Raw genomic sequence first — 27,136 nt, forward strand, 5'->3', positions numbered from 1 at the left:
ATTTATTAGTATAAGCACCCTCCTGGATCTCAGGAAGGAATAATGTTTCTGTAACCTTCAGATGTGCCTACTGTTTTTGTGAAGTAGACACTCCTGTTTATGGCAAAAATGGTTTCACGATGCTGTTCTCGACTAAAACTCGCAGTAACGTGGCATCTAGCTCAGTTGATGAACAGAATTCCATTAGTAATGATGTGTAAATGTCAATCTTTAGAAATGTGATATGTCCCATTGGAACACACAAGATTTAGACTAGATCTAAGAAGCACGGTAGCACCTCGCAGTGTGATGCTTGGCCAATGCCAAAGTTTGTCTCCTGCTCTGTTGTACTGACTCGGAACTTGTATCTTCCAAACTGACTCTGAAGTTGCGATTTGAAACCCTCATTCCATTTAATATAAAAGTAACCCTTAGGCTTCTTAAAAAAAAACCAAAAAAACCCCCGAAACCTCGAAACGTTTATATATATATATATAAACCTTTTCTGTTAGAGGGGAGAGGGGCTTTTCCCCATCCCTTTGACGCTAATAAAAATCAAGTTCATTATTTTCATGTTCTGAGCCTCCTGCCAGCCGAAGAAACGCTCGGTCGAAGGAAGGGGATTCCGGGCGACGTAGTTCGCGCTGTGTTAGCGCGGTACAAACAGGGGCAGCGTTAGCAGCACTGCTGAGAGAGGGAGAGGGTAAGAGGTTCACAGAATCGCAGAAGATCTGACTTAGAAGGGATCCACAAGGATCATGGAGTCCAACTCCTGGCCCCGCACCGAGCACCCCAAGAATCACACCATGGGACTGACGAGCGTTGTCCATACGCTTCTTGCACTCGCTCAGACTTGGTGCAGTGCCCAGCGAAGGTTGTCAGAAGTCATACACCTGACTGTACTTTTGCTGGGTTTGGGGCTTTTTCGGGGGGAGCGCGCTGCCAGAACGGCCGCAGCCCCGCCCCTGCTCTCGGCGTGCGGCAGCGCTGCCTGGCTCCCGCGGCCGGCGCTCGACGCGCGCTGCCTGGCGCCGCCCGGGCCGCCGCCGCCATGGCCACGGAGGACGAGATCATCCGCATCGCCAAGAAGATGGACAAGATGGTGCAGAAGAAGAACGCGGTGAGCGCCGGGACGGGACGGGGCGGGAGGCGGATCGGCGGCGGTGCCGCGGGCCCCGGCCGGCCCTGCGCTCCCTCCTTCCAGCGGGCGCGGGGCCTGTCCCTTCCCGCCGCCGCGTTTCTCCGCTCTGCCCGGCGGCCTCGGCGCTTCCCTCGCCGCCCCGCGGGGCTGCGGCGCCTCCCCCTGCCCCGCCGCTAGAGCAGGGGGGCCGGCAGCCGGGTCTGCTCCCCGGCGGAGCGGCCCCGCCGCCCCCGCTCTAGAGCATTCGGCCGAGAGGAGGTTCCCGCCCGGACACCGGCCCTGGCTGGGAGCGGCTGCGCGCTCCGCTTCCTGCTCGCTGGAACCGCGGCGTTGGCCTTGCTCGGGGCTGTGGGGGAAAGCCTGCCCCCGAGGAGAGTGCCTGCGGAGATGGTCCCCTGTGCATGGGGCGTTGACGCTTCTAGGCCCGAAAGCTAGAGTTTTAGGTGGGATGTAAAAACTAAGATATGAGTGAAGAGCCCAAACCCAGCTGCGGCAGGGCCAGAGTTGAGTGGGTAAACTTCACGAACAGATGGGGAATGTGAGCTTTTTTTCCTTCTTTTTTTTTTTTTTTCTTTACCTGCAACATTTTTAATTGTGTTTATTAATCTGGAGAATAAATTGTGTCTCAGTTAGGTAGGATTCAGTTAGCTTAGCTCAAGTGTTCTTGTCGTGTATGCCCTTCATACAGAGCTCAGATAACATATGGTATTTATACGATGCCTACAAACACATCAAAGTAAGTAAAATCAGAATGTAGAGCAACAGCCAGATAACTGATCATGGTTATGCATAAAACAGCATGCAAGTAAATTGTGAACTCTGTTTAGTACTTCTTTATCAGGTGGGCACATTGCTATTCTCTGGAAATTTGTGCTTGCATTTGTGATTGTTCTTCCTGCAAGGTACTATTATATACATAAAGTTAAGGGGTTTTTTTCTATATGTTATGATGGTACATTAACAGTGATAGTTCAGAACTCAGCACTATGGAATTCCACTTTATAGATAAAGTATTTTTGTTATTGCTTATCACTGGGCAGTATAAAGAGCATTATTAATAATATTTACATATTTCTAGAAATACTGATTTTATTAAACCAATGAAATTTGTTTAGTTCAGAATACAAACAAATTCATTGCAAGTACACACAAGCCATGCTTCAGTTCTTGAGGTTTGAACTCTCGAATGATACTTGTGGCAGCAGGAACCTCGTCTGGAGGAAAGAGTTTTATGACCAGCATTCCTTAATTCCATATTTTTTGTCTTTGTTTTTATTTCTGTTCTCTGTGCTTTTAAGCACAAAAGCATTTGGTTTCTCACTTTCTCTAAAACTGAAGTAGGCTCTTTCCTACAAGGTGTTGAAAGGGTGAAAACTTACTGATTGAAATGCTTAAATATTATGGTCATGGGAATGACAAAGGGCAGCCAGCTCAGTTTTAAAAAGAATGACAGCTCTCAGATAACATGAGAACGACTGTTGATCCTGGGGAGTAGCAATATCAGGGATGCTGCAGGTGACCACAGGGTATTTCTCTGTGATCTGAGAGGCTTAGAAGTTTGGATAAAATTCCTAACAGCAGGTGAGAACATGTATTCACACTCTAGCATGTATAACCTAATTAACTTTCAGAGCTCTGGGGAGCAGTGACTTCTTTGGGGTCAGCATAGGTCTGGTGGCTGAGCACAGCAGGCACAGCTGGGCCAGGCTGTGCCTGGCTGGAGCCAGTGCTGGACCTTCATTTTCACCTCCATCCGAGGAGTGAGAGCATGGGACCACCAGAGGCAGTTGGGCTTTTGCACTGTGTTGAAACAGAGCTCCTTCACTCCAGCTCCTTACTACACACAAGTGGCTCTGTTGTTGGTTTGATGTCTTCTCAATGAGCTGCCACTGTGGCCAAGAGTGGAAGTCTGACAGTTTGTCCAAGGCACATGTGTGTAGCATGATAAAAACTCTTACCTGTATCAAAGGAGAGGAGGTACAATGGTATTTAAACCAGGAGATGTCTCTGTGTTTTTCTTACTAGTCTTTGTTGTTTACAAGATATTTCTTTAATTGCACAAAGTGATTTCCTACCCAAGTCTGCTCTGCAGTTAAAATGCTAACTTTAGCAAAATTATTGAGGCAGTCTCTATGAAGAGGTACTTTATTGTCTCACAAAGATGAAGAAGAATTAGAAATGCATTCTTACACAAGTACCCACTGAATAACGATGCTCTTGACAACCTCTTGTGTTCCTTTCTCCATTTTTACTCATCAAGAACAGGTACTTGGTCTGTGTCTTTGAATGAGAATGATTTGATGAAACGCATCAATAATAAAGGAAAAAAAAGCTTTGATACTTGCTCACTCTGAAGCTGTCAAGAGTCAAATGACAAGAAATGTTTCATCTCTCATACAAAAGGCGACTCTGGCTTGTGGCAAAGCACTCTGTGGTGTTTCTTTTGATGAGTTGAAAGGGCAGGCCATGCAGACACTCTTTCTGAGTCAGTCTCTTGGTGATTTGCTTTGACTAAGGATTTAATTGTAGCTGTGCAAATTTTGTAACTACTTTAGTGAAATGATATATGCGGTTCTTCTGTTTTGAAGGAGGAAATAATATGATTTAGTATTTCATGCACTGTGGGAGACATATTTCTGCTGTTGCTTCAAACTAAAATAGGTATTACTTCTCCTTCAGAACTGTGAGTGGATTAAAACCTGTAGTGCCTTCCTTTGAGCTTTTGTCGTAAGCACACCTTACTTTCATTAAGCTGCTGTAATGAGTAGGTATGAAAACTAAGGCTGCACCCATGGATTAAAAAAATCAAGAATGCCTGAGTAAGTTTAGAGAAGAAAATAAAATTATCTGTGTTATTAAATCTATAGTCCTTTAAGTAGAACAGAATTATATCTGGATAGCTCTGCTGTCTTCAAAAATGTACTCCATTTTCTACTGCCTGAAGCACAGCTTTAAAATACGACTGTAGAATACCATTCTGTGGTGTTGTGATCTGACCAACAGAAAGAAGCTGAGAGGAGTAATCTACTGAATCTGTATGAAGCTGACTTCTGCTAATTTAAGTGACAAGGTAAATTGGAAGCCAACCAGCCTAGGAGAATGGGGCATTGCCTTTCATTTTGTATAAAATTATAGAAATGCCTTTAAAAGATTTCTAACAGTAGTCTTAATGGTTGGGGGTGTTTTTTGAGCACAGAAGTCTTCCATTAAGAATAAAAGTAATTACAGGTTGTACTGTGCAACTTCCACACTGATTTTGAGATACAGAGAGCATTTGACTTTATGCTAAGAAAAGTGGTTATGAAAAACTGTTTAGTTGGTATGAGTTTAAAACCAATTTAAATTTAATTTTAAAGCATCTAATTCTAGGTACACACTATAATTGATTAGAGAAGTATGAAGGCTTAGAAAGGATTAGTGCATTATAAATTTTGGTAATTTGTACAGAAACCAGCACAAAATCTAGATAACATCTGTTAAACTGTTGTTTTTTGGTTAGGTTTGGTTTGGTTTTTTTTTTTTGTTTTTGTTTGTTTCTTTGTTTTGTTTATTTTGGGTTTTGTTTTGTTTGTGGGGGGGTTTTTTGGTTGTTTTTAAAATTTTTTTTTCTTTCTGTTATATTTTTTTTTTAATTGTTGCATGGTCCGTTAACCTATGTATCAAGTTACTAGTATTGGAAAACATTTACTTCTGGAATAATAAATTTGTTTTCACATGTACGGTTGAGAAGGGATATAACAGGCAAAGGAATTTTGACTAGACTGTATTTCTAAGATGAGATGAAGGGAGTGCTACTTTGCATTACAGTATTATTTTTGTGTTGAATTTGCAGACTACAGTAAGCTGTGTTTATTTTGAAATTACATGCTGTGTACAGTTTGCTAATAACTTAATTGGTGTGGAGGTAAGTCTTATCAGATTATATTTTTAAAAATGGCACATTGGCTTCTGTCATTAGTTTTGTTTTGGCTAAGAAAATTTTCTTGAATTTGATTTTGTTTTGTAGCAGTGAAGATAATTAACTTGCTTTATTTGGATCTGTGTTTGCACAGAAGAAACCACATTTATGGCTGTTGAGAGAAAAATATGGTTTAGTATGCCAACTCAATTTAGCACCTGAAAACATTGTGACATTTCTCAGTCTTGCATCATTCCTGCTAAAATTGTGTGGTTAAGACTGGAGAAGTTTTATATATCATGAATAAAAGTTAAATGAGGCTTTTGCTATCATGGCAAAATAGTAAAACTTTAGCTTTATATATTAATTGAATTTGTGTAAGGTGGGATTTGGTGAAATGTTTGGGTTTGGAGGCTTCTTTGAGTCAGAAGTGTTTGAAAAACAAAGGTTGTAGCAAACATTTGAAGGTGTCCAGAGCTGAGGGTTTTTGGATGTGACTCCAAAGTTCCACTTTCATTTTTCTCAACCTCCTGGTGGTTATTTTATCTTTAGTGGTTAAATTGTAAGACTGCAGATGTCGCAGAATATTTGAAGTTTCCTTGCAACAGGTGTCATATTAGAAGTTAATTAGGGAGAATTTGAAAAGCAAGCAAAATGCAAAATAAAATAGGATGAGTTGAGAGGTAAGGAAAGAAAAAGGAATCAAATTCCACAGATATGCAAGATGGAAATTTTGTGGGATTTATTTCCAAACCTCATGAATTTAAAAAAAAAAAAAAAAAAGAAAATAAAAAGGCGGGAAGGTAATGAACTGAGCCTGAATAGAATGGCCTCTTGGATGCACAGGCAGTTGTTGCCTCCCTTCTGTTCATAGCTTCCAGGTTCAGCACCATGTGCACTTGGATAACGGCCAGATCATCTCAGCCTTTTGGGGATTTATGTAGTCTTACAGCCCACGTGCACAGTCAGAAGTGGCTGGTGCAGAGCTTTGCTGAAGTAGAGTTGGTAAATCATCAAGGTTGGAGAGGTTAAAGAGAATTACACAGCTCACATGTATGAAAACTTTTAAGTAAGGCCTACATTGCTAAGGAATGAGTTGTTAGAGTAGCTGGGTATAGACTTTGTTAATGCCTAATAGTACAGTCTCTGAACTTGACTCATCTATCTAGAAAGCTGCTAACACAGAATTAGTTAGTACCTTTCCTAACAGTCCTAGCAGGGGAAAAAGAAAAACCCATGATGTGTGGCTTTACCACATCACCACAAATACAGTTAAGAATGATGTCTATGTATGTTTTATATATATGTGTGCATCATTGATGCAATGACTCTGCGGAGCTTCTCAGCTCCAAGTTCTTGTCCTAAAACTGTTGTGCTTGGTCTGAACTGAAAATTGTTGCTGTTGTCTGGATTGTTTCTGATGCTGTTAAGTGAAGTACCCTTGAAGATATGTGTTGGTTAAGTAGTATTTGACAGAACACTTTGACTGTCATTTGAGTTACATGGGGTAAAACTTCCCTAGTCTTTGAGTGAATACTTTGATTTCCAAGTTAAGGCCTGTAAATGCTTAGAGATTGTGAAGTGGAACATTCCTTGATCTAGTTCTGTGGGTAAATTGAGAACTGATGGTTTGAACCCAGTGTGTGACACTGAAGGCAGATAAGATTATGTTGTTGATATTATATTTGAAATTCCTGAATCCTACTAAGTTGACTTTTTTATTTTCTTTCTTTCTTTTAGGCTGGAGCTCTTGATTTGTTGAAGGAGCTTAAGAATATTCCCATGACCCTTGAGTTGTTACAGGTATGATTTTCTTACTGTTGTTATGTTGCAAATGTTAGCTCCATAATGATGAAGGTGGAGCCAGCAGATGTGAAAGAAGGTTGCACTATTAAAGTAGATTTCTAGGTTGAAAGTCCTTGGAAGCATTGTTTCTGTTATATGGCAGTCTAGTCTCACTTGAAGTGAGTGCCTGATTTAGGGCACTTAAGTATTTTCTTCCAGTTGCAAACTCTTAAAGCTTATCTTTCTGATTGAGAGTAGTGAATTTTGTCATGGACAGAGGAGAAGAGCTGCTTACAAATTTACTGTACATAGAATCTTACATTTTTACTCTAACACAAATGTGTGTTTCCTTCCTCCTGAAGGAAAATGCACCTGACTACAGCTGATGCCATTTTTTTTAATGAAGTTAGTTCTGGTTTTGCATTGTAAGTGAGGAGAAACATAGTTGATGCCTTTTAGGCAAGTTGTATTTGACACACACTCTGCATGTCCTCTCCCCCCACACTGAGTAGGGTATTTCTTAAGATAATTATACTCCACTTTTACTCTCCTGGGCTGGAGTGATGGAGTGGTACAGTCTTTCCCAGTTGCATGGATACTCACACTAATGTTGCTTAGATTTGCATCTCTAACAATATTTCCTATATTATTTGTAAATTCTTTCAAAAATTAAACTTGGTCAATTTTCCTTACATGTCAAGTTTCAGAGCTTGTCATGTAATTGATCAGTGAGCCACTCTTGTTCCAAAGTAACCAGATATTCCCTATCCATGAAAATTTTCAAATGGCAGAGTTAAATCTGAGACCTGATTTGCTGTGGTAGCCACTTAAATTGGAGAAGACTGAAAAGTAACTTTTCTAAGGGGCATTAATGGTCACAGATAAAGAATTACCTATAAAGTTCAAATCTTAAAAGTGTCAGAAGCAATGACATTCTTGATTCACGCATCCTATATATTTGCAGAATGTACTTAATAAGTTATTACTAATCCTATTTCTGACAGAAAATAGAAATTTTAAGGTGTCACTTTCATGCATGAATGCTGATACAACTCTGACTTTGTCCTCTATGTATGACCTTCTTCTTTTAAAAGAAAACAAACTCAAAACCCCACAGAAAAAATATCCCCCACAAAACAAGAACAAAACCCAGAAAACCCCTCCGTTAACCTGATTCTGTGGAGTTTCTTTGTGCAGGTCTTAATGCAAATTACATTTTGCACTAAGTGTAATAATGTTCTTTTACCTTTGGAATTAAGAATCTCTCTGCAAGTGCTCTGGAAATTCAAGTACTTTGGGATATTCTTTCATAGGGCATTGACTGTACCTTAATTAGGAAGTTTTTAATAAATATCCATTGCTGTATTCAAAACAGTTCCACTGCATAAGATTGCATTTAGCAACATACTTGGACTCAATTTTACTTTTTTTTTTCTTGAGAGTTTGATAAATATATAAAGTCTGACATAAACTTTCTTTGTTGGCATCCCAAATTTGCTTAAGCAGTGGAGGACTCTGAGCAAGTGTTGAAATGTGAAGTAATCATACGCATTGGTCTGGCAGTGGATCATTAGTGTGCCAATGTCAAGAAAGGTAATGGTCATGAGGAAGTGGAAGCACTATCTTCCTTTACCTAGATCAAGAATTCTGACAAATGTGTTTGAATTGATGAAATGCAGGACACAAGTGAACAGCATACTTCCATACCCTTTTTTAAGAAGTTTCGAAAGCTTGCTACATTGAGAAAAGCTTTGCTAGCTCTCTTACTCCTGTGTAATAAGAGAAGCGATGATTTTTCTTGTAACATCACTGCTACTTCAGCCTGAAATGACAAGGTCCTCTGACTAGTTTTACAGGTATGTGGAAGAGGAAGGTGAATATCATAGTCTGGACTCGTGCTGGTGTCTTGTGCCTTTCTTGGCACATTTTTTTTCACAGAAAGCTGAAGTGGTTACAGGCAGTAATACCACTGTGTTAGATCTAATGAGTTTTATGTAAGTAAGTTGATCCGTGCTCAGCTAGGCAGGGAGCCAGTAGGCTTCCTCACACATGATTTATCCCGTGGTCTGACTTGCAAATCTGTTTAGCAGCTTCACAGCATTAAAGGCATCGTGTCCCTCGTGCTAATTGTGGTTAGTGCACAGCCAAACAGTGAGTGAGTCAGGCTTTATTTTAACAAACAGGTTTTACAGGAAATTACACACACATGTGCAGAACTAGGCTGTGATGTGCAGCCCTTGTTAATGATTTCAGGGCAGTTCACTGGCAAGCTGTGGAGACCTGGGAACCCAGAGGTGGTTATTCTTCCGTGGTTGGTTTGGCTCTGCTTTGGTCTGAGTGTTCACCAGTTCTCTATCCTCACACACAGTTTAAAGTTGGTAGCACCTCTGCTTGCTTCAGTGGGTGCTCTTCCTCTCTAGCTATGTTCCTTACATTTTGCATTTGTTCTGGTTTAGAGAAGACTTGCTGCCACCATATGCTCTGCTTTGTGGTCAGTCATAGGTTACTTATGCTCGCTGCTGCTCACACCTACTGAGGGCTGCTGGCCAAAGCTTCAATGCTTCAGGGATGAAAACAGCTGTCTTACACTGTCTTTGACTGTCTTTACTCTGAAAGCAGGTGAAAAATGCTCTAGAATTTAACAAGGGGAAGAATGAAAGTACTGGAATTTTTCACTTAAAAACGGCAATCAGAAGAACAGCTCCCCAGGCAGGAAGACTGAGGAAATTTCAAATACTGCCAGCTGGTTTGTCATTAAAACATAGTCATTTTGAGAATATAACACTGATCTTTTGTGATTATCTGTGTCAGTTAGCAGGCAGATAAATTAGTGGATCACTACTTCCTCTCTTCAGGTAGACCTGATCCAGTGCTCTATAAAAGCAAACAAATGAGTTGTTTTTAGGTACTGCTTTAAGAAAGCTGGCAGTTCAGACAGTTCCCATAAACTGTCTTTCTTGTGTGATTAGAAAAATAAATTTTTCCAACTAGTTTCGTGTTTTCCTTGAGTTTTTGGATTTTACTTAGCTAAATAAGTCCGTGAGTTTGTGCGTTTTCCCTTTGCTGATGAGCATAGGCTGTTGTTATGCCCAGGTATTAATGGAGGGTTGGGTTTTTTGGTAGATACATTCTTCTCATCCAGATGTGGTATTTTATGGATTTTCAAGGACATGTTATTCTTTATTGTCTGAACATAATTTTGAGATTTAAGTGTTCAAAATATCAGGAGAATTGGCCAGTACCATTAATCTGAGTGAACAGAGTCCATCTTGGAACACTTTAGTAACAGGTGAGTAACCATCTGTTTTCTTTAATCCAAAATATGTGTTTAGAGCTGATGCTCAGGCCTGAGGTTATTTGATGTGTTTCCTTGGCTAAAATAGCTACGGATTATTTCAGTATGTTTCCAGTATTTAACACATCCATGGTGCCTCAGAAAGTGTTGTTTGGGTTGTAAGAAGTAATTAACAGGAACAAATCATACCCATTTTTAGCAAGCCACAGAGATTTAAATTTTCCTTTAAAGAAGGAGGAAATTTATGATGATCTGTAGCAAAAGTAAGTAGAATAGTTTATATTTAGTGAGTCCTGTAAATGGTAATGCAGCAAAACTAAGCATCCTAAGAACAAAGAATTCAGTCATCAGTCAAAATACAAAATGATAATAAAATCCTTATTTATACTGTTAAATGCTTTTCTCCTCTTGTGAAGCTAAAAGGGTGGAAATATTCTCTTTGTTGCATGAACACATTAGCCATAAATCTTTGAAAACGTTACTGTTGAGCTAAATTTATATCCCCATCTTCTGAGTCTTGAAAGGTGTGGATTGTAACTTACTCCCATATTCACTCTGTAGGTGGCAGTAGGGGCAAAGGCTTAAAGCTTGTCACCGCCTTGGCCTTTTCAGAGATAGGATAGCTCATTTTTAAAAATCTTAAACACAGAGAGTTCTGCTTCTATCTGAAGTCAGAACTCTCTGTGCTAAGGATTCTAAAGAATCTCAGTATCGCCAGAGTTTTTAGATACCTAAAACATGCCTGCTCCCAGCTGGTATTAAAGCTTTTTCCACAGCCACTAAATGGGAATTCTAAGAGTATGATGTCAGTGAAGAAGATAGTGAGCATCGTATAGTGCCGAAGTATAAATACAGTCTTTACCCCTTGTGCCCACCATCACTGCCCACCCATTCCCAAACCATTGTGATGAAGACAAATGGTAATACTGTTGTATTTCTTTCTAAAATGTCCATGTTGTTAAAATAATTTTTATAAAGGCTTGCAGTATTTTGTTCTGATAATCTCAAGAGAAAAGAAAACAAACCCACCAGAAAAAAAAAGACCCTGTAAAAACTTACGTCAAAGTACAAATTTATATGTGTTCATTTGTTAAATTGTCTTTGTGTCACTTGTGATAATGTATATTTCTATTTCTTTTGCAGTCTACCAGAATTGGAATGTCAGTGAATGCAATACGCAAGCAAAGCACAGATGAAGAGGTTACATCTTTAGCAAAATCTCTTATCAAGTCTTGGAAGAAGCTGTTAGGTATGGCAACAGAAACGTCCCTGCTCTTGCATGTTTTAATTCTGTGTAGCCTTGATGCACATCCTTGACATGCCTTGCTTTGGACATATTTGTGCTCTTGTGTGAATGTTGAAACTTTCTACACTGATGTAATTGGTTTTACTCTTTGGCTGTCACTTGGCCATTACTGTGAGAGTATTTTATTGGGGCTGGCAGGCAGTAGGAAATCAGCTGCTCTGATGTGATTCATTTCTGAAGTCTCACTGCATGCAGTTGAGCTGGAGTGACTGTACTGTAGCACCAAGCACTAACAAGCCTCTTCTTGACTATTTTCTTTGTCAAATATAACAAGTACTCTGAAGAACTGCTGCAAAATCTCATGTGAGAGGGTGGAGGCTTTGAAGTTTGGTTATGAAGTGATTTGTGAAGAGAAAAAACCAACAAAAATTATGTTAAAATCTGTTAGCACTTACAGGTAGTGAGAAACAGAGCTGCACTTTCTAAAACCTTCATAATTTTAAACAGCTTACTAATTAGTGTCTTAATCCTTTTTGTTTACTTTCCCTTAAAGCAATTAATACACTTAACAAAACCTTTCTGTTAGGGTTTTATTCAGGGGTATTTGGTAATACTTAATATATCTGAAAACGCTTACGTCTCAAACTGTGTCCAGATACATTTGTTCATATACTGTGGTGCACTCTATTTTGTTTCTTTGTATGTAAGTTTAGGTAAACTAAGGTTCTGAAGCTTAAAATTTAAAATAGAAAACAGTTTACATTATGATTTAAATATTTACCATTCTGTCTGGAAAAATGTGCTAAATACCAGGAGAGTGTTAGAGTCCCCTACCATTTAAATTCAGCCTCATTTTTATCAGTTGTGAAGTATTTTATCAGATACTTTATTACTGTCTTGTAAATGATACAGAAAATACTCTGTCTGTAGAAATGGACAGTTTGTGCATTTTAAGAACTTTAAACTTTGATGTTCTAGTAAGAAGCAACAGCCCCTACAGCAAACTTTTTAAAGTTTCCTTAAAGACTTTTAACCTACCTACTAGTAATACTAGTTTTAGTAAATTTATTAAGTTTAGCTAAAATTAGATAACGCTGAACATGCTGATAAAATACCTTTAAATTCATAATGACCTTTACAATAAAAGTAAATGCATATAAAGGATATTAATGTAGGATCTGATCAGAATTAAGTGGTAAATAGTAAAAATAATATACTTTTTATTTTTTAACTTAAATGCAGAAGTCCAACTTTATTATATCAGGACATAAATGTGGTAAGATACGTAAGTGGAGAAATTGACTTGCATATTAGCATCAGTTACTCTAAAGACTTCCAAAAGTAGCTGCTGGATTGAGTGATTTAGCTCTCAAGTTATTAGAAGTTATTAGTCTAAGTTCTAAAAACAAAACCCTCTCAATATTTGGTGAGAGTTAATTTTTTATTTCTTGGAAGTTCAAATTTTTAATACTGCAACTTAGCTTAGACAACATAGTAGAGAAGATACTCTCATTTCCAACAGAATTCTCAGCGTTTGGGAGTGTGCTCAGATGCTGCTCTCTTTGGGGAGTGGGAGATCTGCCTGATTATTGCTGTGCTTTGACCAAAGGATTTGCCATTTGTTTGTTGAGATACTAAAAATAATTACCTCATTTTTTTAGCACTTGAGTACCTTAAGTCAGTCAAAATTGTCTTAATATGTTGTTACTTAAAGCTTACTGGTGTTTAAGTGTTCCAGCATTGTAAAACATGGGGAGTGTCCCTCCTCCTGGAGGGTTTTCATGCTGTAGAAGTCTGGGTAAGAATGTGGTTCCTGATGGGCATGGCAGGTCAATCTGGGTGTAGGCTGCTGCTGAAAGGAGCAGTCCTGACTTCCCTCCAGCCCTTTGCTCCCTCCTGTGTTACCACTAGTGCTGGAGTGGCTATCTAGAAGACCAAAGCTGGGAACTGGCCAGTTGGAAAGTAATTGTTTTGTTCATTTCTTCTGGCTTAAATTTCAACTATCATTTTTTGGTCCAGCCTGTTTGTGGTTACTGTTTCCTGCACAGGGATTGTAGCAGTAACAAACAGCTGGGGCAAGTGGACCTTCCCCTTTTGTAGCTTGCTAGTTTCAGATTGTTTTAACACAGCTGGGAGACTCTACCTAAGGTTTCTTGCATGAGGTAAAGTCAAACATGTGAGGAGCTGGAAAGCAAATAAGAAATATTTGGCATTTATCAGAACTGAATTCTTCTTGAGGCAGTGGGTATGTGACCTTCATTCATGTGCTAATTTTTGTTACAGGACAGATATTATTGTGTGTGCATTATTGTGCCAGCTCTAGTATAGTTGTAGTAATGCACTTACTACATAAAATCAAATTATTCCTGAAAATACAGTACTGCTTACATTCAAAACTTAGGTAGTTACATTTTCATTGGTTGCAATGTAGATCTGATAATAAAGCATAGTAAGGCAAATGTTTTGCCTCTTTTATCACTGCTCAGAAATTCATCAGAATGTAAAGTTTCATAGCTGTGAAAGATAGGGTATAAGTATGGGTGGGAATCTTACAAAGTACTCTTATTCTGTTTTGTCATTAGTTTTGACTTTCTCGGAAGAATACGAAATACCGTATGTTGAGCTGCTTGAGAAATCAGTTTCGATTATGCTGTTTATAGTGCATGTAAAGTGGTATGGAGCAAAGATGACAGCAGAAGCGGACAGCTGTTAATCGTACCAAGCATTGTACTCAGAGCTCTGAAGTCTTTGTGAGTTATTTTTATAAATGACATTTTGATTTAGGCAAGAATTGTTGACTGTTCAGGCTGCATGTAATGTTTCAGTTCAATGCTATCAGAGTTTAGTTTTTAGGAATGCATGGGAAACATGAGAACAAATCAAAGTGAGTTGTGAAGCACCAGATCTTTGTGGCTTGACTTGAGTCTTGCCAGGTTACCAATGTTTTTTTGGAGGGGTCGGAAGCTGTGCAGCAGAGGGGCTTGTGACCATTGTCTGAAGTGACTCACTGGGTGAGCCACAGTGCAAGGCCCCTTCAGATACTTTCTGAAAGTCAAAGCACACAGCAGAGATGGTCACAATTTGCACAACGAGCTAAATTCAGCTCTCAGAGTAAAATGCTGTTCAGTTATAACATGGAATTTACAAATAATTGTTTTGCCAAGTAGCTGAATATACAGAGTATGCTGTGCAGATAATGAATCTATGCATACTTATTTAGGTTGTCAGGAGTGTTTCTTACATTAGAAAAGTAACAAAAATTCCTTAAGGAATATAACCCTCATAACAAATAATTACTTGCAGAACTGAAGAGTATACAGCGAAAAAGAATGTCCAGACCTCTAAGTAAACTTTCCTCCAGTAACTTTATATACTGAACTAAAAATGCAGAATCACAACGCAATATTCTTAACATTAAGTGATAATCTGTTGCTAGTATTGAAAACTAAAAGTGAGGCCACAAACATTTTGAAATTCCTATTTCAAAGAAGGGCATGCCTGAGTAATTTTATTTTAAAAGAATGTTTAAGCGTTAATAATACCAGTCAGGCATCACAGAAGTATTTTACTCAGATTACTTTGCTCACAAAATTCTTCATTATTTTGAATCTGGGTTTTATTCTCCTGGAGCAAGCAGGTACAGTCAGTCTAGGACTATCTTACAGGTACGTTAATGCTGTCACAAGGTGAAGTTGTTCAAGGATATCTCAAAACCTACTGGCTTTGCTCAAAAAAAAAAGTGTTCCTGGCAAAACAAGTTCTTAAATTAGAGTCTAATAGCGTTCAAAAATATTATTTACTATTGATAAGAAAAGTACATGTCTTGATAAGACGTCAAGCAGAATCAAGTGCAAAACCAATTTCAGTAGTTTCATTTTCATATCAAATATGAGCTGTGGAAATCACCTCCTGTCAAGTGTATATTTGGAACTGTTCATGTACTGTTAGTAGGTCTATAATTTGTTAAGCTAATCAGTGGAGAGATAACACATGATAAATTATACCATGTAAGAGAAAAACATATATAGTGAATAAGTCCTTGTGTCATGGTCTTTTGTCACTGATGATAAAAAAAACCTTTAAAAATAGTAAACAGTTCATAATTCTGTTGTTTATTTAGGGATTTTAGATATTCCTCCTCCCAGTGCTGCTACTGGAAAGAAACTTTACTGATCTTACCTTCATGCCTTACTACATCTTGTAGAGGAATTGCTGACAAGTGTAGTTGCTTGTGTATCTCAAGATTATTTGGTCAAAGTCAGGAAAATGGAGCCTAAATAATTATTAAATATTAAGGTTGTTGTTAAATTAGTAACTATGTCATTTGATACCTGTTGTCTTATCTCTTTCTTTTAACTTTTTTAAGCTGAATACTCAGAAAACTTTCCAGGTTCTGGTGGTGATTCATGAGTAGGTAACACATGATATCCTGCTAAATTAAATTTTCATATGATTCCAGGTAATAACTAGTCACCTCTCATTACCGTTTCTGAAAAAAAATTTACTTTAAAATTTTCTTAATTTAAAATTAGATTTATAAATTAATAACATTACATCTTTATATCTTCTAATTTTTTTCTTGTTACTAGCAAGTTGTTGCTACAAGCAATGTCTAGTGTTGTCTTGTAACCTAGTTAGAAAAATCTAGGAGAAAGCTGTTAATGGCTTCTAACATTCAGATTAGTTATGTTATCTGGCTGTATACATTAAAATTTTTGATTAGATAACAAAGTTAGATACAGTTAGATACTGTTATATCATGTTTGACCCTGGAGAGTTTTCACTGGAGAAGCTTCAAGTATCTTTCAAATTAATTGCAAGTTCCAGGTAGAAACTGCAGTGCAGTTGTTAAACTTTGAATGTCTTACTCCAATGGCTAATAGTCTATTCTTGTTACTAGCATATTCTTTGTATTTTAAAGAAGAAGTCTTAATATGAATTAGCTTCTCTTATTAAAAAACCAAAACTTTGAGATTTTATTTTATGGTCTCCTGAAGATGCAGTAGCTAAAACTGTGAAGTTACAGTTTTCAATCCTAAAACTGGTGACAATTTCCATTTGTTTCTGAAGAAAAAATCGGTAAGTTTGAATAGCTGTATGGAGTTGAAAAAGGAACTGCACAACTTGTAATTTATATTATATAAATATTTATAATGTTCTGTAGACTTCCTGAGGTGAACCACATTGGAATTTTTAAAGACATTTCACAGAAGGGCCATTTTTTTTCCACCTTATTTTGTTAGAATTTCTGTGGTCGTTCATAGTTCCCATTAGATGTCATTCTTCCTTTCTATTAGAGTCTGGCCATTGAATGTAAAATAAGGTAATTAGTAGGGACTTTTAATTTGTCAAGGATAATTTTTCTTTCCCCAGAGGATAGGTGAAATGCTGTCTAGCAGGCTGTTAATTGCACTCTGTTCTTTTGTCAATACCGTATTTCAATATAACAAGTTATCTTTATTAATGTTTGAGTCTAAAGATGGAAAGCACCTCTTCTAGTGCTTTCCAATTTATGATCCATAAAAGCAACTTAAACACTCAGGATGCTATTAACTTTATTTTCAGCTTTCTGAAACTAGATTAAGCAAAAACATCTATAAACTCTTAAGTGATTAAAGAAACTATAGTTTTGAAGACATACTTGCTGAAGATGTCCAGTCTCAGCTGCTCAAGTCTGACCTTGGTTTGAGACATCCTTGCATGGACTGGTCTGCAGCTATAGGAGGAGCTGTGCTTTTACCTCTGTGCCTTGTGTATGCCCTGTCCTCCATAAGGGAAAGAATCCACTGGGGTATTGGCAGGTGTTCTCAGGTGCCTGCCCTTGGAGAAGTGGTGCTGGGCTGAATGGAAGTGTTTGATAAAAGAAAACTGGGTGCCAGCTATAACCACTGTGGTGTGTATGGTGCAAAATAAGCAGGAGATACATAGGTCAGACCTGAATTTGAAAACATGTGTGCCAGAAAAATGTGTAGGTAAATGGGCTGAAGCAGAGCTCCTGCTTTGCAGGACTTGAGCTGTACCCCAAGATACCTGTTTGATCTACTGGTTTGTCTTAAAGCCTCTGACAAAAATGATCATGTACTTAAAACACTGGGAAGGTAAAAGAGATTGCATGCATATTTAGAACATCTTTAAAGATTATATCATGTAATCAGTTGTTGCCATAGAGAGAGTGAGTATGCATGTTAAAAATGGGAGTTGTTTTCTTTCTCTTAGTGCACTTCAGTTGTCATAGCAAAGAACTTGTGTGATCCATTCAGTTTATAGGCTTGTTTGCTTTCTTAGTGAAATTACTTTTTATAATCAAAAGTTGTTAAATTGCTGTCTTTGTTAGGAATATTTTTGAATAACATCTTCAGCTTATTGAAGACAATCAGCCTAAATGCATCATCTGTGTTTAATTATCTTTTTTACCTTAAATGAAGAAATTTTTCAAGGATTTAATACAACATTGCAACAATAAGTGAGCCCTTGAAGGCTGGGGGAGTAATCTGGAGAATTATCTTTTTGTGCTTTTCTGGTTCCTATACTATTTTGTGTGCATCTCTTTATAGATACAGCTGGAGACAGAATAGTAGATGGGTGCTTAGTCTGATCCAGTACTGGTGTCTCTGCTAAGATTTTTTAATAAAGTGATATTTGATTGGATAAATTCCTTAACTCACAGGTTAAGGAAAGTATCAAAATCATGTTCAGTTTATTGTTCCTATAAAGAGAAAGCCAGTACAGTTATTTTCTACTCTATAAAAATAAAATTAAAAAGCTCGAGTTTGAAGAAACCTGAATTTGTCTGTTACATACCACCAAGTTCCTCTGAGAAGCACAGAGATGGGCTTCCTCTGGAATTAAGGATACTTTTAGATATTTCAACAGGGATTTACACGCTTAGTTCAGGACATCTTTGTTGGCAAGACTGAGCCTTAACGGATTTCCCTCCTTTTCTTGTTCTGTTTTTGATTAATTTTAAAGTTTGTAATATATGCTTATTCTGATAATACAGTGTCTACAAATTTAGAAGTTTAATAGCAGCTTTATAAGGACTTGGAAATAGGAATTCACAAAATCTGTCAATCAGTGATGCCAGTCTCACAAGGCTTTCTCTGTAGGCAGTAGAAAGCCAGCCTTTCTAGAGAGCAAATCAAAGCAGGCACTCAATTTAGCCACTCTGAAATCCTCTTTACAATAGAAGGGTGTATCCATTCTTGCTATGCTAGAGTTAAATGTTGTGATTGCTCTTTTCCATAAAGACTTTTGTCTTTATTCTTTATAAAATCATTGTGAAACATAACCTGTATGTTGAATGGCAGATTCAAATATATTTAGACACTGAGACAAATAATTTAAGAGCTATCACAGAAAATACTGTCTGTGTGTCTAGAAAACTCCTTCAAAAATATGAAAATGACTTTCTATTTTGCCTACCATGGTATTTTCACAATATAATTAATAAGAATGGATGTATGTAGTAGGAACTTACATATATAAAGCATGGAAGACAAACTCCAGAGACTTGATGCAATACCTAAGGAGTTACTGCCTACCTAATGCAGGAGTGTTCGAAAAAATAAATCGTAAAAGTCTGTGTTTCTGTCATGTCTTCACTGCCAGTTTAAGCAGATGCTGGACTTGACTTGAAGGATCTGAAATGTTGTCATGTTTTCCATTTCCTGTGTTGGGAGGGTGTTGGGAAGTGGAATGTTGTACTGCAAGAGAAGGTCAAAGCAGAGAGTGGGAGCTGATAGCATTTCCAACTGGTTCAGGAGAAATCATGGTATTTTACCACTGCTTTAAATCAGTTACTATTTCTGGGTAGAAGAGAGTTTCTCATGTTTTGTATTTCCAGATGGACCTTCAACTGATAAAGATTCTGAAGAAAAGAAAAAGGAGCCTGCATCTTCCTCACAAAACAGCCCTGAAGCCAGAGAAGAAAGGTGCTTAATTATTAATGGCTGTGCAAATAATCTCAGTCAGTATAAATTAACTTTAAACTATTTGGTCCAAATTTGTCACATTAGAGACAGCTTCCATGTTCTTTTCTGAAAGACAGAGTTGTACAAGAAAGAGTGTGTTATTAGGGAAGTAAACCATGCTATTGTTGACATAGAAAAAAAAGAAAGACATAGGTCAAGATATGGCCAGACAAGTTTATTGTTTATTCCATCCGTTGGGTCTGTCAAATACTCTGTCCTGTCTCAGTACTAGCACCCAGCTTTGAGAACTGTAAAACAACTTTCAGTCTCTGCTTTGTGGTAATTGCATATGCTTCTTTAGTGTGTTAGCTTTTATGTTTAATAAACATTCTGCACTCTTTTTTGTAAACACAAAATATGTTACCAGAAAAAGAAGTCTACATTAATGTCACTGCAGGAGCTGAAGAACATTTACAAAAGAGTATTTGCAAGCCCACTTCTTCTATACATGTCTGAGTTTAGGGATCTCTTTTCAGCAGCCATTTTAAAATTGAAATTTAACCTCTAACTATATGTCCTGATGGAAGCTGAAAACTTGGTTTACAGTTTGCAAAACTAGGTAAATTGTGGGGGGTTTTTTGTGCCCATGGCACCCCTTCAATACAGTAAGCAGATTGAATGCAAGGCATTCGCTGCAGAGTGAATGTTGGTGTGATGTATCGTCACTGTTTTTTAAAGTAAAGTTCCGTGGGAGGAAAAAAAAGATTTCATGTCAATGTAAAGAACTGAGAATTAAGGCTTATGTGCCACATAATGGAATGAAATACCTGCTGTGTCTCTATTGTATGGAATACCCTGGTGAATAGTCTAAAGACACTTTAAAATTGTATTGACTCTAAAGCTATAAATAGCTTTAAAAAGGTGGCCTGTGTTCTTATTTTGGAATACCATCAAATGGATATAGCAAAAGACCTGTATTTTGCCCAGAAACAAAGTTCTTTGAAGAAGGGGGAAAAAACATTAATATTGGTTTTCATTTTGCCTTTTTTTAGCAGTTCAAGTAGCAATTCCAGCAGCAGGAAGGAGGAGGGTAGTGCTCCTTCAAATTCTTTCATCCCTTCCTTTCCCCGGGCTCCAAGCACTTCAGACTCTGTACGAGTGAAATGTAGAGAAATGCTCTCTGCAGCTCTCAGAACAGGAGGTGAGCTTTGTAGACTATATTTTCAAGTTTAAATATTTCCTTCTTCTTTCTGTCTTTTCCACTCTACATTTTCTCCTGCCCCGTAGGGTAGAATAAACCCTGTTTGTGTCCATTTGCGTGTGTAGACCCATAAACCAGTTCACCCAAGGTGCCAGTAATGAGTAGCCTTGACAGCATGGGAATGTTTCAAAATGCATCTTCGTTGCTGATGATTCAGGACATTTTGTGGCTCAGTTCATCTGATAGCTTGCCAACCGGGGATCTTCTTTTCAGGAAGGCTATTGCCTCTTTAAAGTTTTATTTAAATATTTTTGTAGAGGCTGCTATTTTTTTTTTGTCTCAGTCTTTTTGACTGAGGGGGTGTGACTATATACAAGACTGCCTTTCTTACACCAGAGGTCCTGGCGACCTTCGGATTTTGAAGCTGCCTTACTGTTGTGATTTATTCTTGATGTTTCATCAAGATACTTGCAATAAGAGAGTCTTGCATTGCTCTTAACTTCGTGCCTTTTGGGTATCTGTAAATTCCTTGACTGTTGCGGGTTTTTTTCTTTTTCTCTCTCATGCACACTTGGGTGTCTTTAAAATGACAAATTGAATGATATGCTAGATAAGGAGCAAACTGAAAGCTGCACTTTGCAGAATTGCCTGATTTTTTTCTGGTGTGTCCTTCTCTTCTATCAAAATTGTGACCCAGCTCCTGTTTCTCTGTTCTTAGCTTAGTGTAACTTGGCCCAGTGTCAGTAGACTTCGGAATCATCCGTGTTTACTCCCTTCATTCTTTTATTCTTTCTTTTAATTCATATAAATTCAGGTATAGACAATAAGCAAAGCTGACTGAAGACCATGAATTTGTGATCATCTGGATATGTAGTTCACAGACTTCTTTTGGGACCAGACAGTCACATAGAGCATCTTAGTATTCATAATTCTATGTAGTCTTAATTTTAGCTAGTTTTCCAAGAACCTTTTTTGCTATGTTGCTTTCTATAGCACATGTAAACTGATGACCCGTGAGTTAAAAAAATAAGGTTATTTTCTTGTTTTATGGCCTTTGGTATGAGATTGAAGGAGGAATGATGTTTGGATTACTCACTGAAGTACACCCATGTTGAAATGAGGAGGCAAGCACTGTATGTAATTTGTTCTTAAGCAGTCTTGGAAAGGCAGATGTCTTTGTGAGGCAGCATTTTGGTCAGAAACAGTAAACAGTTATCTTGAGACATTTTAGTTCAAGTGTTGCATTGTCTTCAAGACTGCTGTGGTCTATTTCTTCTAATTTATGTGTTTCGTGACACATCTCTGTTTTGCATTTTAAAAAATCTAGTAAGACAGTTTGTTACTTAATTACTATGTTTCTAATTAAATCTTTCTTTTCCCTGCATGCAGAATATTTATTTGCTTATTCTTGTATTGTGTGGACTAAAACAATTGATTAAACACAATATAAAATGTTTCCTTTTCATAATAGTCTGTTCTATGCGCAGGCTGTGGAGATGGGAGAGATGCCAAACCTATTGGAATATTCAAAGCTTTCTGTAGTAATGGTTTTTTATTTCTACTTGTGTTTACAACTAGGTGTCAGAACTTTTTTGGTTTTTAAAGGTTTTTAACTCTTTTGAACTTCTGTTCTGCTTCCTTTCACTTAATTTTGTTCTTCCAAGTAATAAATTTTGAAAGGATAAGTATGCAGTAAATTAGAATTACCTATACAAAAAGAAAACTCACTGCAGGTGTTTTATAATTTTCTGAGTTTCAGAGTTCTGAAACTATAGGGATCTCAGGGATATAGAACACAGAGTGCCAGGTGCTAGTATTTTATTATTTGTTTTCATCAGATGATTACATTGCTATTGGTGCTGATGAAGAAGAGCTGGGTTCCCAGATTGAAGAAGATATCCTTTGTTGTATATCTGTGTGCTCTACCCAAGAGTGTTTTTAAAAAACGCAGATAATTTTCAAATGAATTAACTATTGAGTGTTTTTATATTTCATGTAAAACAAAAATGGTAAACTGTGTTCGATACATCAGTATCAGTATAAATTTAGTGTTTAAAAAAACAGCCCAACCTAAATGATTTGCCTTAAAATATGTAGGAATGCGTGTAGGTGAGTGCGTGTGGGTTCTTTTCGGCTCAATATGTTTTCCTTGCAGCAGCAATATTATATCTTACTGAAGCATTCTTACATAAAATTCTGGGCTCTTCTATGCTATTTAAAAATCCTTCCTTGTTAACAGTTAACAGGCTTCTTAATCATTTTCTAATGTCTTTATTTGATTTTCTACAAGTTTATTTCTAAGTGAATTCACAGTTTTCAAAAGGGTAGTTCTGGTAGCAGTGTTTGAATGGTTCTGGAACAGAGGTTTGGGCTTCTTTTTTTTAACAAAAAAATTGTGTTAGTGAGCTGTCATTGTTTGAATATTTGGTTCAGAAATGAATTAATTCTCAGAAATGAATTAATTTCAGTTGAGATCCTACTACCCAAAAATTCATATTTCACTGACCATGTACTAAGCTGTGATTAGGGTTCAGAAGGTTGTGAATTCTGCTGTGTTGAACAGGAGCTGTTGGTTGGGGTGGGGGGAGGACTTGATGGACAGTGAAGTACATTGGTTTAGAAATTGCCCCCCAAAATGAATCTTTTCTAGTGCTCTGTTTTACTTGTTAATGTGTTACTCTATTTTACTTATCCATGTTTTGTTCCTTAATACAAAGCACCTATTTTTCAAGAATTAAAAAACACTGATATGAAATACAAAAATAGGGTACGAAGTAGGATAGCGAATCTCAAGGATGCAAAGAACCCTAACCTAAGGAAAAACGTATTATGTGGAAACATTCCTCCTGACAAGTTTGCCAAAATGACAGCAGAGGTAAGTAAAGCACAGGTCTTGAACTCTTTCCTTATTGGACTTACATCCTGGCCTGTATTTATTAGCTATAAAAGTAATTTGTGTAAGCTGCCCATACTTCCAAAAGACTGTGCCTTTTTTGTAAAGTCAAATGAAAAATTAGATTTTATGGGAGAGAAAAATTAAAGCGTAGTTAAACATCATTTCAGTTTTGTAGTTCTGCTTCTGTGTGTTGGATTCTTTCCCCTCAGATGAGGTATTAAAGGAGTGTCTTGGAGACTGAAGGAAATTAAAGCTATGGTCAACTAATGAAAATCATGGCTAACTTTATTGCAAAAGAAAGCTGTGGTGGGTTTTTTTGGTTGGTTGTTTTTTTAAATAGAGGCTGGTGAAAGAATGTGTAAAAAAAAGTAAATTGTACCTTCAGTATGTATTTTGATTTTCTTTGTTCTACATATTTATATACATATGCACAAGCATATATTTTGTCCTGTCCAGTGCCCATTCTTTGTTTGATTAAAGTTTTGGATTAAAATGTTAATGACTAAAACCCCCTTAGTGTTAAGATTACTTCTGAAGTGAAACAGCATTGATACAAGATTGGCATTCCACATCTACATGGGGTGTTGAATAAAACTGTACTGAAAAAAAGGTAACAAATTGGTTTTGCTGTGTACACTTGATTTCTAGACATTGTGGAGATCTTGTGCACTAAAACTATGTTAAATGAAAAAGAAAATGGGTGATTCTGAACTCTTTATAGAAACTAAGTGTGTATGATTTCTGGTTACACATGGTAAATTATTGCTGTACTGTATTTATCGGTACAAATATGGAAGTTGTCAAAATAATGCAAATCTTTTCCCATGATAAATCCTATGTGGGTCAATGAAACAATTATCCTAGGATCTAACCTAGGGAGAGGATCTTTTTTGCCTCTCTGGAGGACTTTTAAGTCCTCTACCTTGTCTCTCTTACATTTCTGAACTTCAGAAGTGCATTTGCATAGAAATGTTTCTAGATGTTTGACGTTGTAACTTGTTTTTCCCTGTGTTAAAAAAGAGAACATTTTAAACTTTTTGTAGCTTCTGTGCTGTGAAATATCCCAGCTTAAGTCTTGTAAAATTAAAAATGTGTAGAATTACATTGCCCTTCAACAGAGTTGTTGTTCATGGATTCTAAATAAAAAATTGTATTGGCTCACACAGTGTTAACTTGTTTTAAAGCTAAAACTCTCTAGTAAGCTCTGTCTGCTCTTTGTCCTTTGTAGGAAATGGCAAGTGATGAGCTGAAAGAAATGCGCAAAAATCTGACCAAAGAAGCTATCAGAGAGCACCAGATGGCTAAAACAGGAGGTACCCAAACTGATCTGTTTACATGTGGCAAGTGCAAAAAGAAGAACTGTACATACACCCAGGTGCGTGGTTATTCAGACTCCTTGTTTTCCTTTTCCGAAGCTTAAGTCCTATATATAAAGCTTGTCAGAGAAAAAAAATTGAAATTGCAAAATGAACTTTTAACAAAATGCTGACAAACTTCAAAATGTGAAGATAGCTGGATCTACTTAGTTGTGCTTATGTAAAGCAAGTTTGTTGTATTTATTTGCCAAAAACTTTATGTAGATCCAAGCTGAGTATCAGTACAGACTGAAACTTCAGTTTCTTTGCAATGCTGAATTTTTGCTAATTCTTCTTAATACATCTTATTCATAAAGGTTTTATGTGGAGGAGAGATAATGGTTTTAATGTGTGTAAACTTTGTTCTACAGAGGGACTAAATAGCAGAAAATAATACATATGTATATACACATGCACATTTTTAAATATATTGAATGTACCATTTGACTAACTCTAGACCCTGATCTATAGTCATTCCTACAACTGCAGAAAGGGGGCTTTAATTTGCTTAACAGTGCTTCAGGGAAGGTAATTTTCATCATAGGATCAGCTGCATTTATATTTTCTATTGTTTATCAGATGCTTTAAATAGCAAGCTGTTTTTCAGTCATGAGACTTTTAAGCCTTTGAATCAGTAAAGGTATGTGAAGCTGTACTGAACATTGTAGTTTTAGTGCAGAATCTGTTCCTAGGAATATGTGCACAGCTCCATGCAGAAGTTGGTATTTTAGTGCTACTAAATCTCTCAAAACCTAAGTTTATAATGGCTTTATAGCAAGGCAAAAAGCCCAGTTTCAGTTGATACATAAAGTTAACTTGTAGTTTTATGTGAATTTGTTTCCTTAATGTTAAACTTTGGTTGAAACAGTTACATTGAACACACACTAACAAAAGTTGAAGATACTAATTTTCCTTTTCCACTCTGGCTCTTGCCTTTGCCAAAGGTTCAAACCCGAAGTGCTGATGAACCCATGACAACGTTTGTTGTCTGTAATGAATGTGGAAACAGATGGAAGGTAAGACTGTGTTAGACTGCTCCGCACATTTGATAGCAGGCAGCCAGACTCTGTGGTTAATTTTGGTTTGCAGTAAATGTGACAAATCACTTTCTGTTGACTTTTAGTTATTTCTTAACCCATTAATGGTATTACATGTTGAGATGGCAAAATTGCTTTAAATTAGAAATGTATTTTTGACTGAAGGTGTGAGATCTCTCAAATAGGTTGGTGACAAAGGGGGAGAGAAGTAGGACTTAGTCCTTGTGACATTTAGTTACAATACTGCTTTGCCATATGAAGTGGTGACAAGCTAGTCACAGTGTTTTCTCTTTCTTCACCCAAAGTTCTTTTAACTGGTTTTAATCTCTTCTTTGGTGAGTGTAGTGGGCCTTTTTTAGCCCTTCTGTTACTGTTTTTTCTGGTTTTTGCTATTCTGAAAAGAAGAAGCAATAAAAAAGAGAGATGACTGCTGCTGTATTCCAGTGCCAGGATAAGTGTAGGGCAGTGATAACTTGATTGAATCTTTTTTTTAAGTTCGGGAAATAGGAATGTATAAAGCTTCTGAGAAACACTGGTAGTTCAGTAAAACGGAGAAACACTGAAATGAAGGCTTGTAAAATTTACAGTTTAAGATGTGATTGCATGCAGCAGGAAGCATGATAACCTCATTCTATTATTTTTCTGTGTTAAGAATGCTGCAGCTCTGCAGGGCCATGCCACAGTATACATTAAGAGTGCCACATAAAAAAAATATTTTATGCATCTTGGTTTACATAGCTTATTGCTGAATATTGTTCAAATATGTGCTCCGAGATATCTAGATAATGTATAAAGCTTAGAAATTGTTTGATGGAATTGTTTGTAGTACCTGGAAAAGTCTGTTTGTCCTTAAAACTTTCTGTAAGGTGGCAGTTAGGGAAGTGTCTATATACAGATGCCTGAAGGAATGGTTACAATATAAGCAAATGCTTTAACTAGTAATTTCCATATCCTAAGTGTGGTGTTATATTTCTGTATCTTCTTGCAAAGATTTAGAACTAAGCTGTATGAAGATCTCATAAAAAATTCTTTTCTTTTGACAGTTCTGTTAAAAGAAGAAATTGTCAAGACATCTGGACCAGTATGAAAGAGGATTTTGTAATTAGCTTTAAAAACTAGGCTAAGCATCTAGCTTCCTGCAAATGGGAGGGTTTTTTGGTTTTTCTTTTCTTTTTATTTCAAAGCAGCATACATGCCTCAAGTTAGCCTTTGTTTTGACACAACCATCATTTCCTTAAATGCCTTCCTATAGCTGGTAGTCAGTAGGGCCAGGTTGCTCAATTGTATGGTGAATTCTAAAATATTTTTTCATTTTTATAAGTAAGTTGACATTAAACTTTTACCAGTTAAACATTTGGGTAATTGTCTTGGTTTTTTCTAACTATGTGAATAA

General features: G+C 37.2%; 1 protein-coding gene and 1 long non-coding RNA gene across 4 annotated transcripts; both read left to right on the forward strand.

The window, feature by feature from the left end:
• Positions 1-825: 825 nt before the first annotated feature.
• Positions 826-27,098, forward strand: TCEA1 (transcription elongation factor A1). Of its 3 annotated transcripts, none has more exons than XM_042029007.1 (10): positions 826-1,099; positions 6,759-6,821; positions 11,242-11,347; positions 19,188-19,275; positions 20,310-20,455; positions 22,294-22,350; positions 23,176-23,330; positions 24,580-24,726; positions 25,651-25,722; positions 26,787-27,098. In XM_042029007.1, the coding sequence occupies exons 1-10, from the start codon at positions 1,031-1,033 to the stop codon at positions 26,793-26,795; spliced, it is 912 nt and encodes a 303-aa protein (XP_041884941.1). In that variant the 5' UTR covers positions 826-1,030; the 3' UTR covers positions 26,796-27,098. The 3 variants fall into 3 exon arrangements, with proteins under 3 accessions (XP_041884941.1, XP_041884940.1, XP_041884939.1); XM_042029006.1 differs by having other exon boundaries at positions 993-1,099; positions 20,307-20,455; XM_042029005.1 differs by lacking the exon at positions 26,787-27,098 and having other exon boundaries at positions 993-1,099; positions 20,307-20,455; positions 25,651-25,737.
• LOC121665114 lies at positions 1,212-5,822 on the forward strand. Its single transcript, XR_006016229.1, has 2 exons — positions 1,212-4,190; positions 4,953-5,822. It is a non-coding gene; the product is annotated as an uncharacterized LOC121665114 (long non-coding RNA).
• Positions 27,099-27,136: the final 38 nt, after the last annotated feature.

This window comes from Corvus kubaryi, unplaced genomic scaffold (genome assembly GCF_017639235.1).
Source record: "Corvus kubaryi isolate FWS band 111438036 unplaced genomic scaffold, C.kubaryi_AGA036_p1.0 37312, whole genome shotgun sequence".
Classification (NCBI taxonomy): Eukaryota; Metazoa; Chordata; class Aves; order Passeriformes; family Corvidae; genus Corvus; species Corvus kubaryi.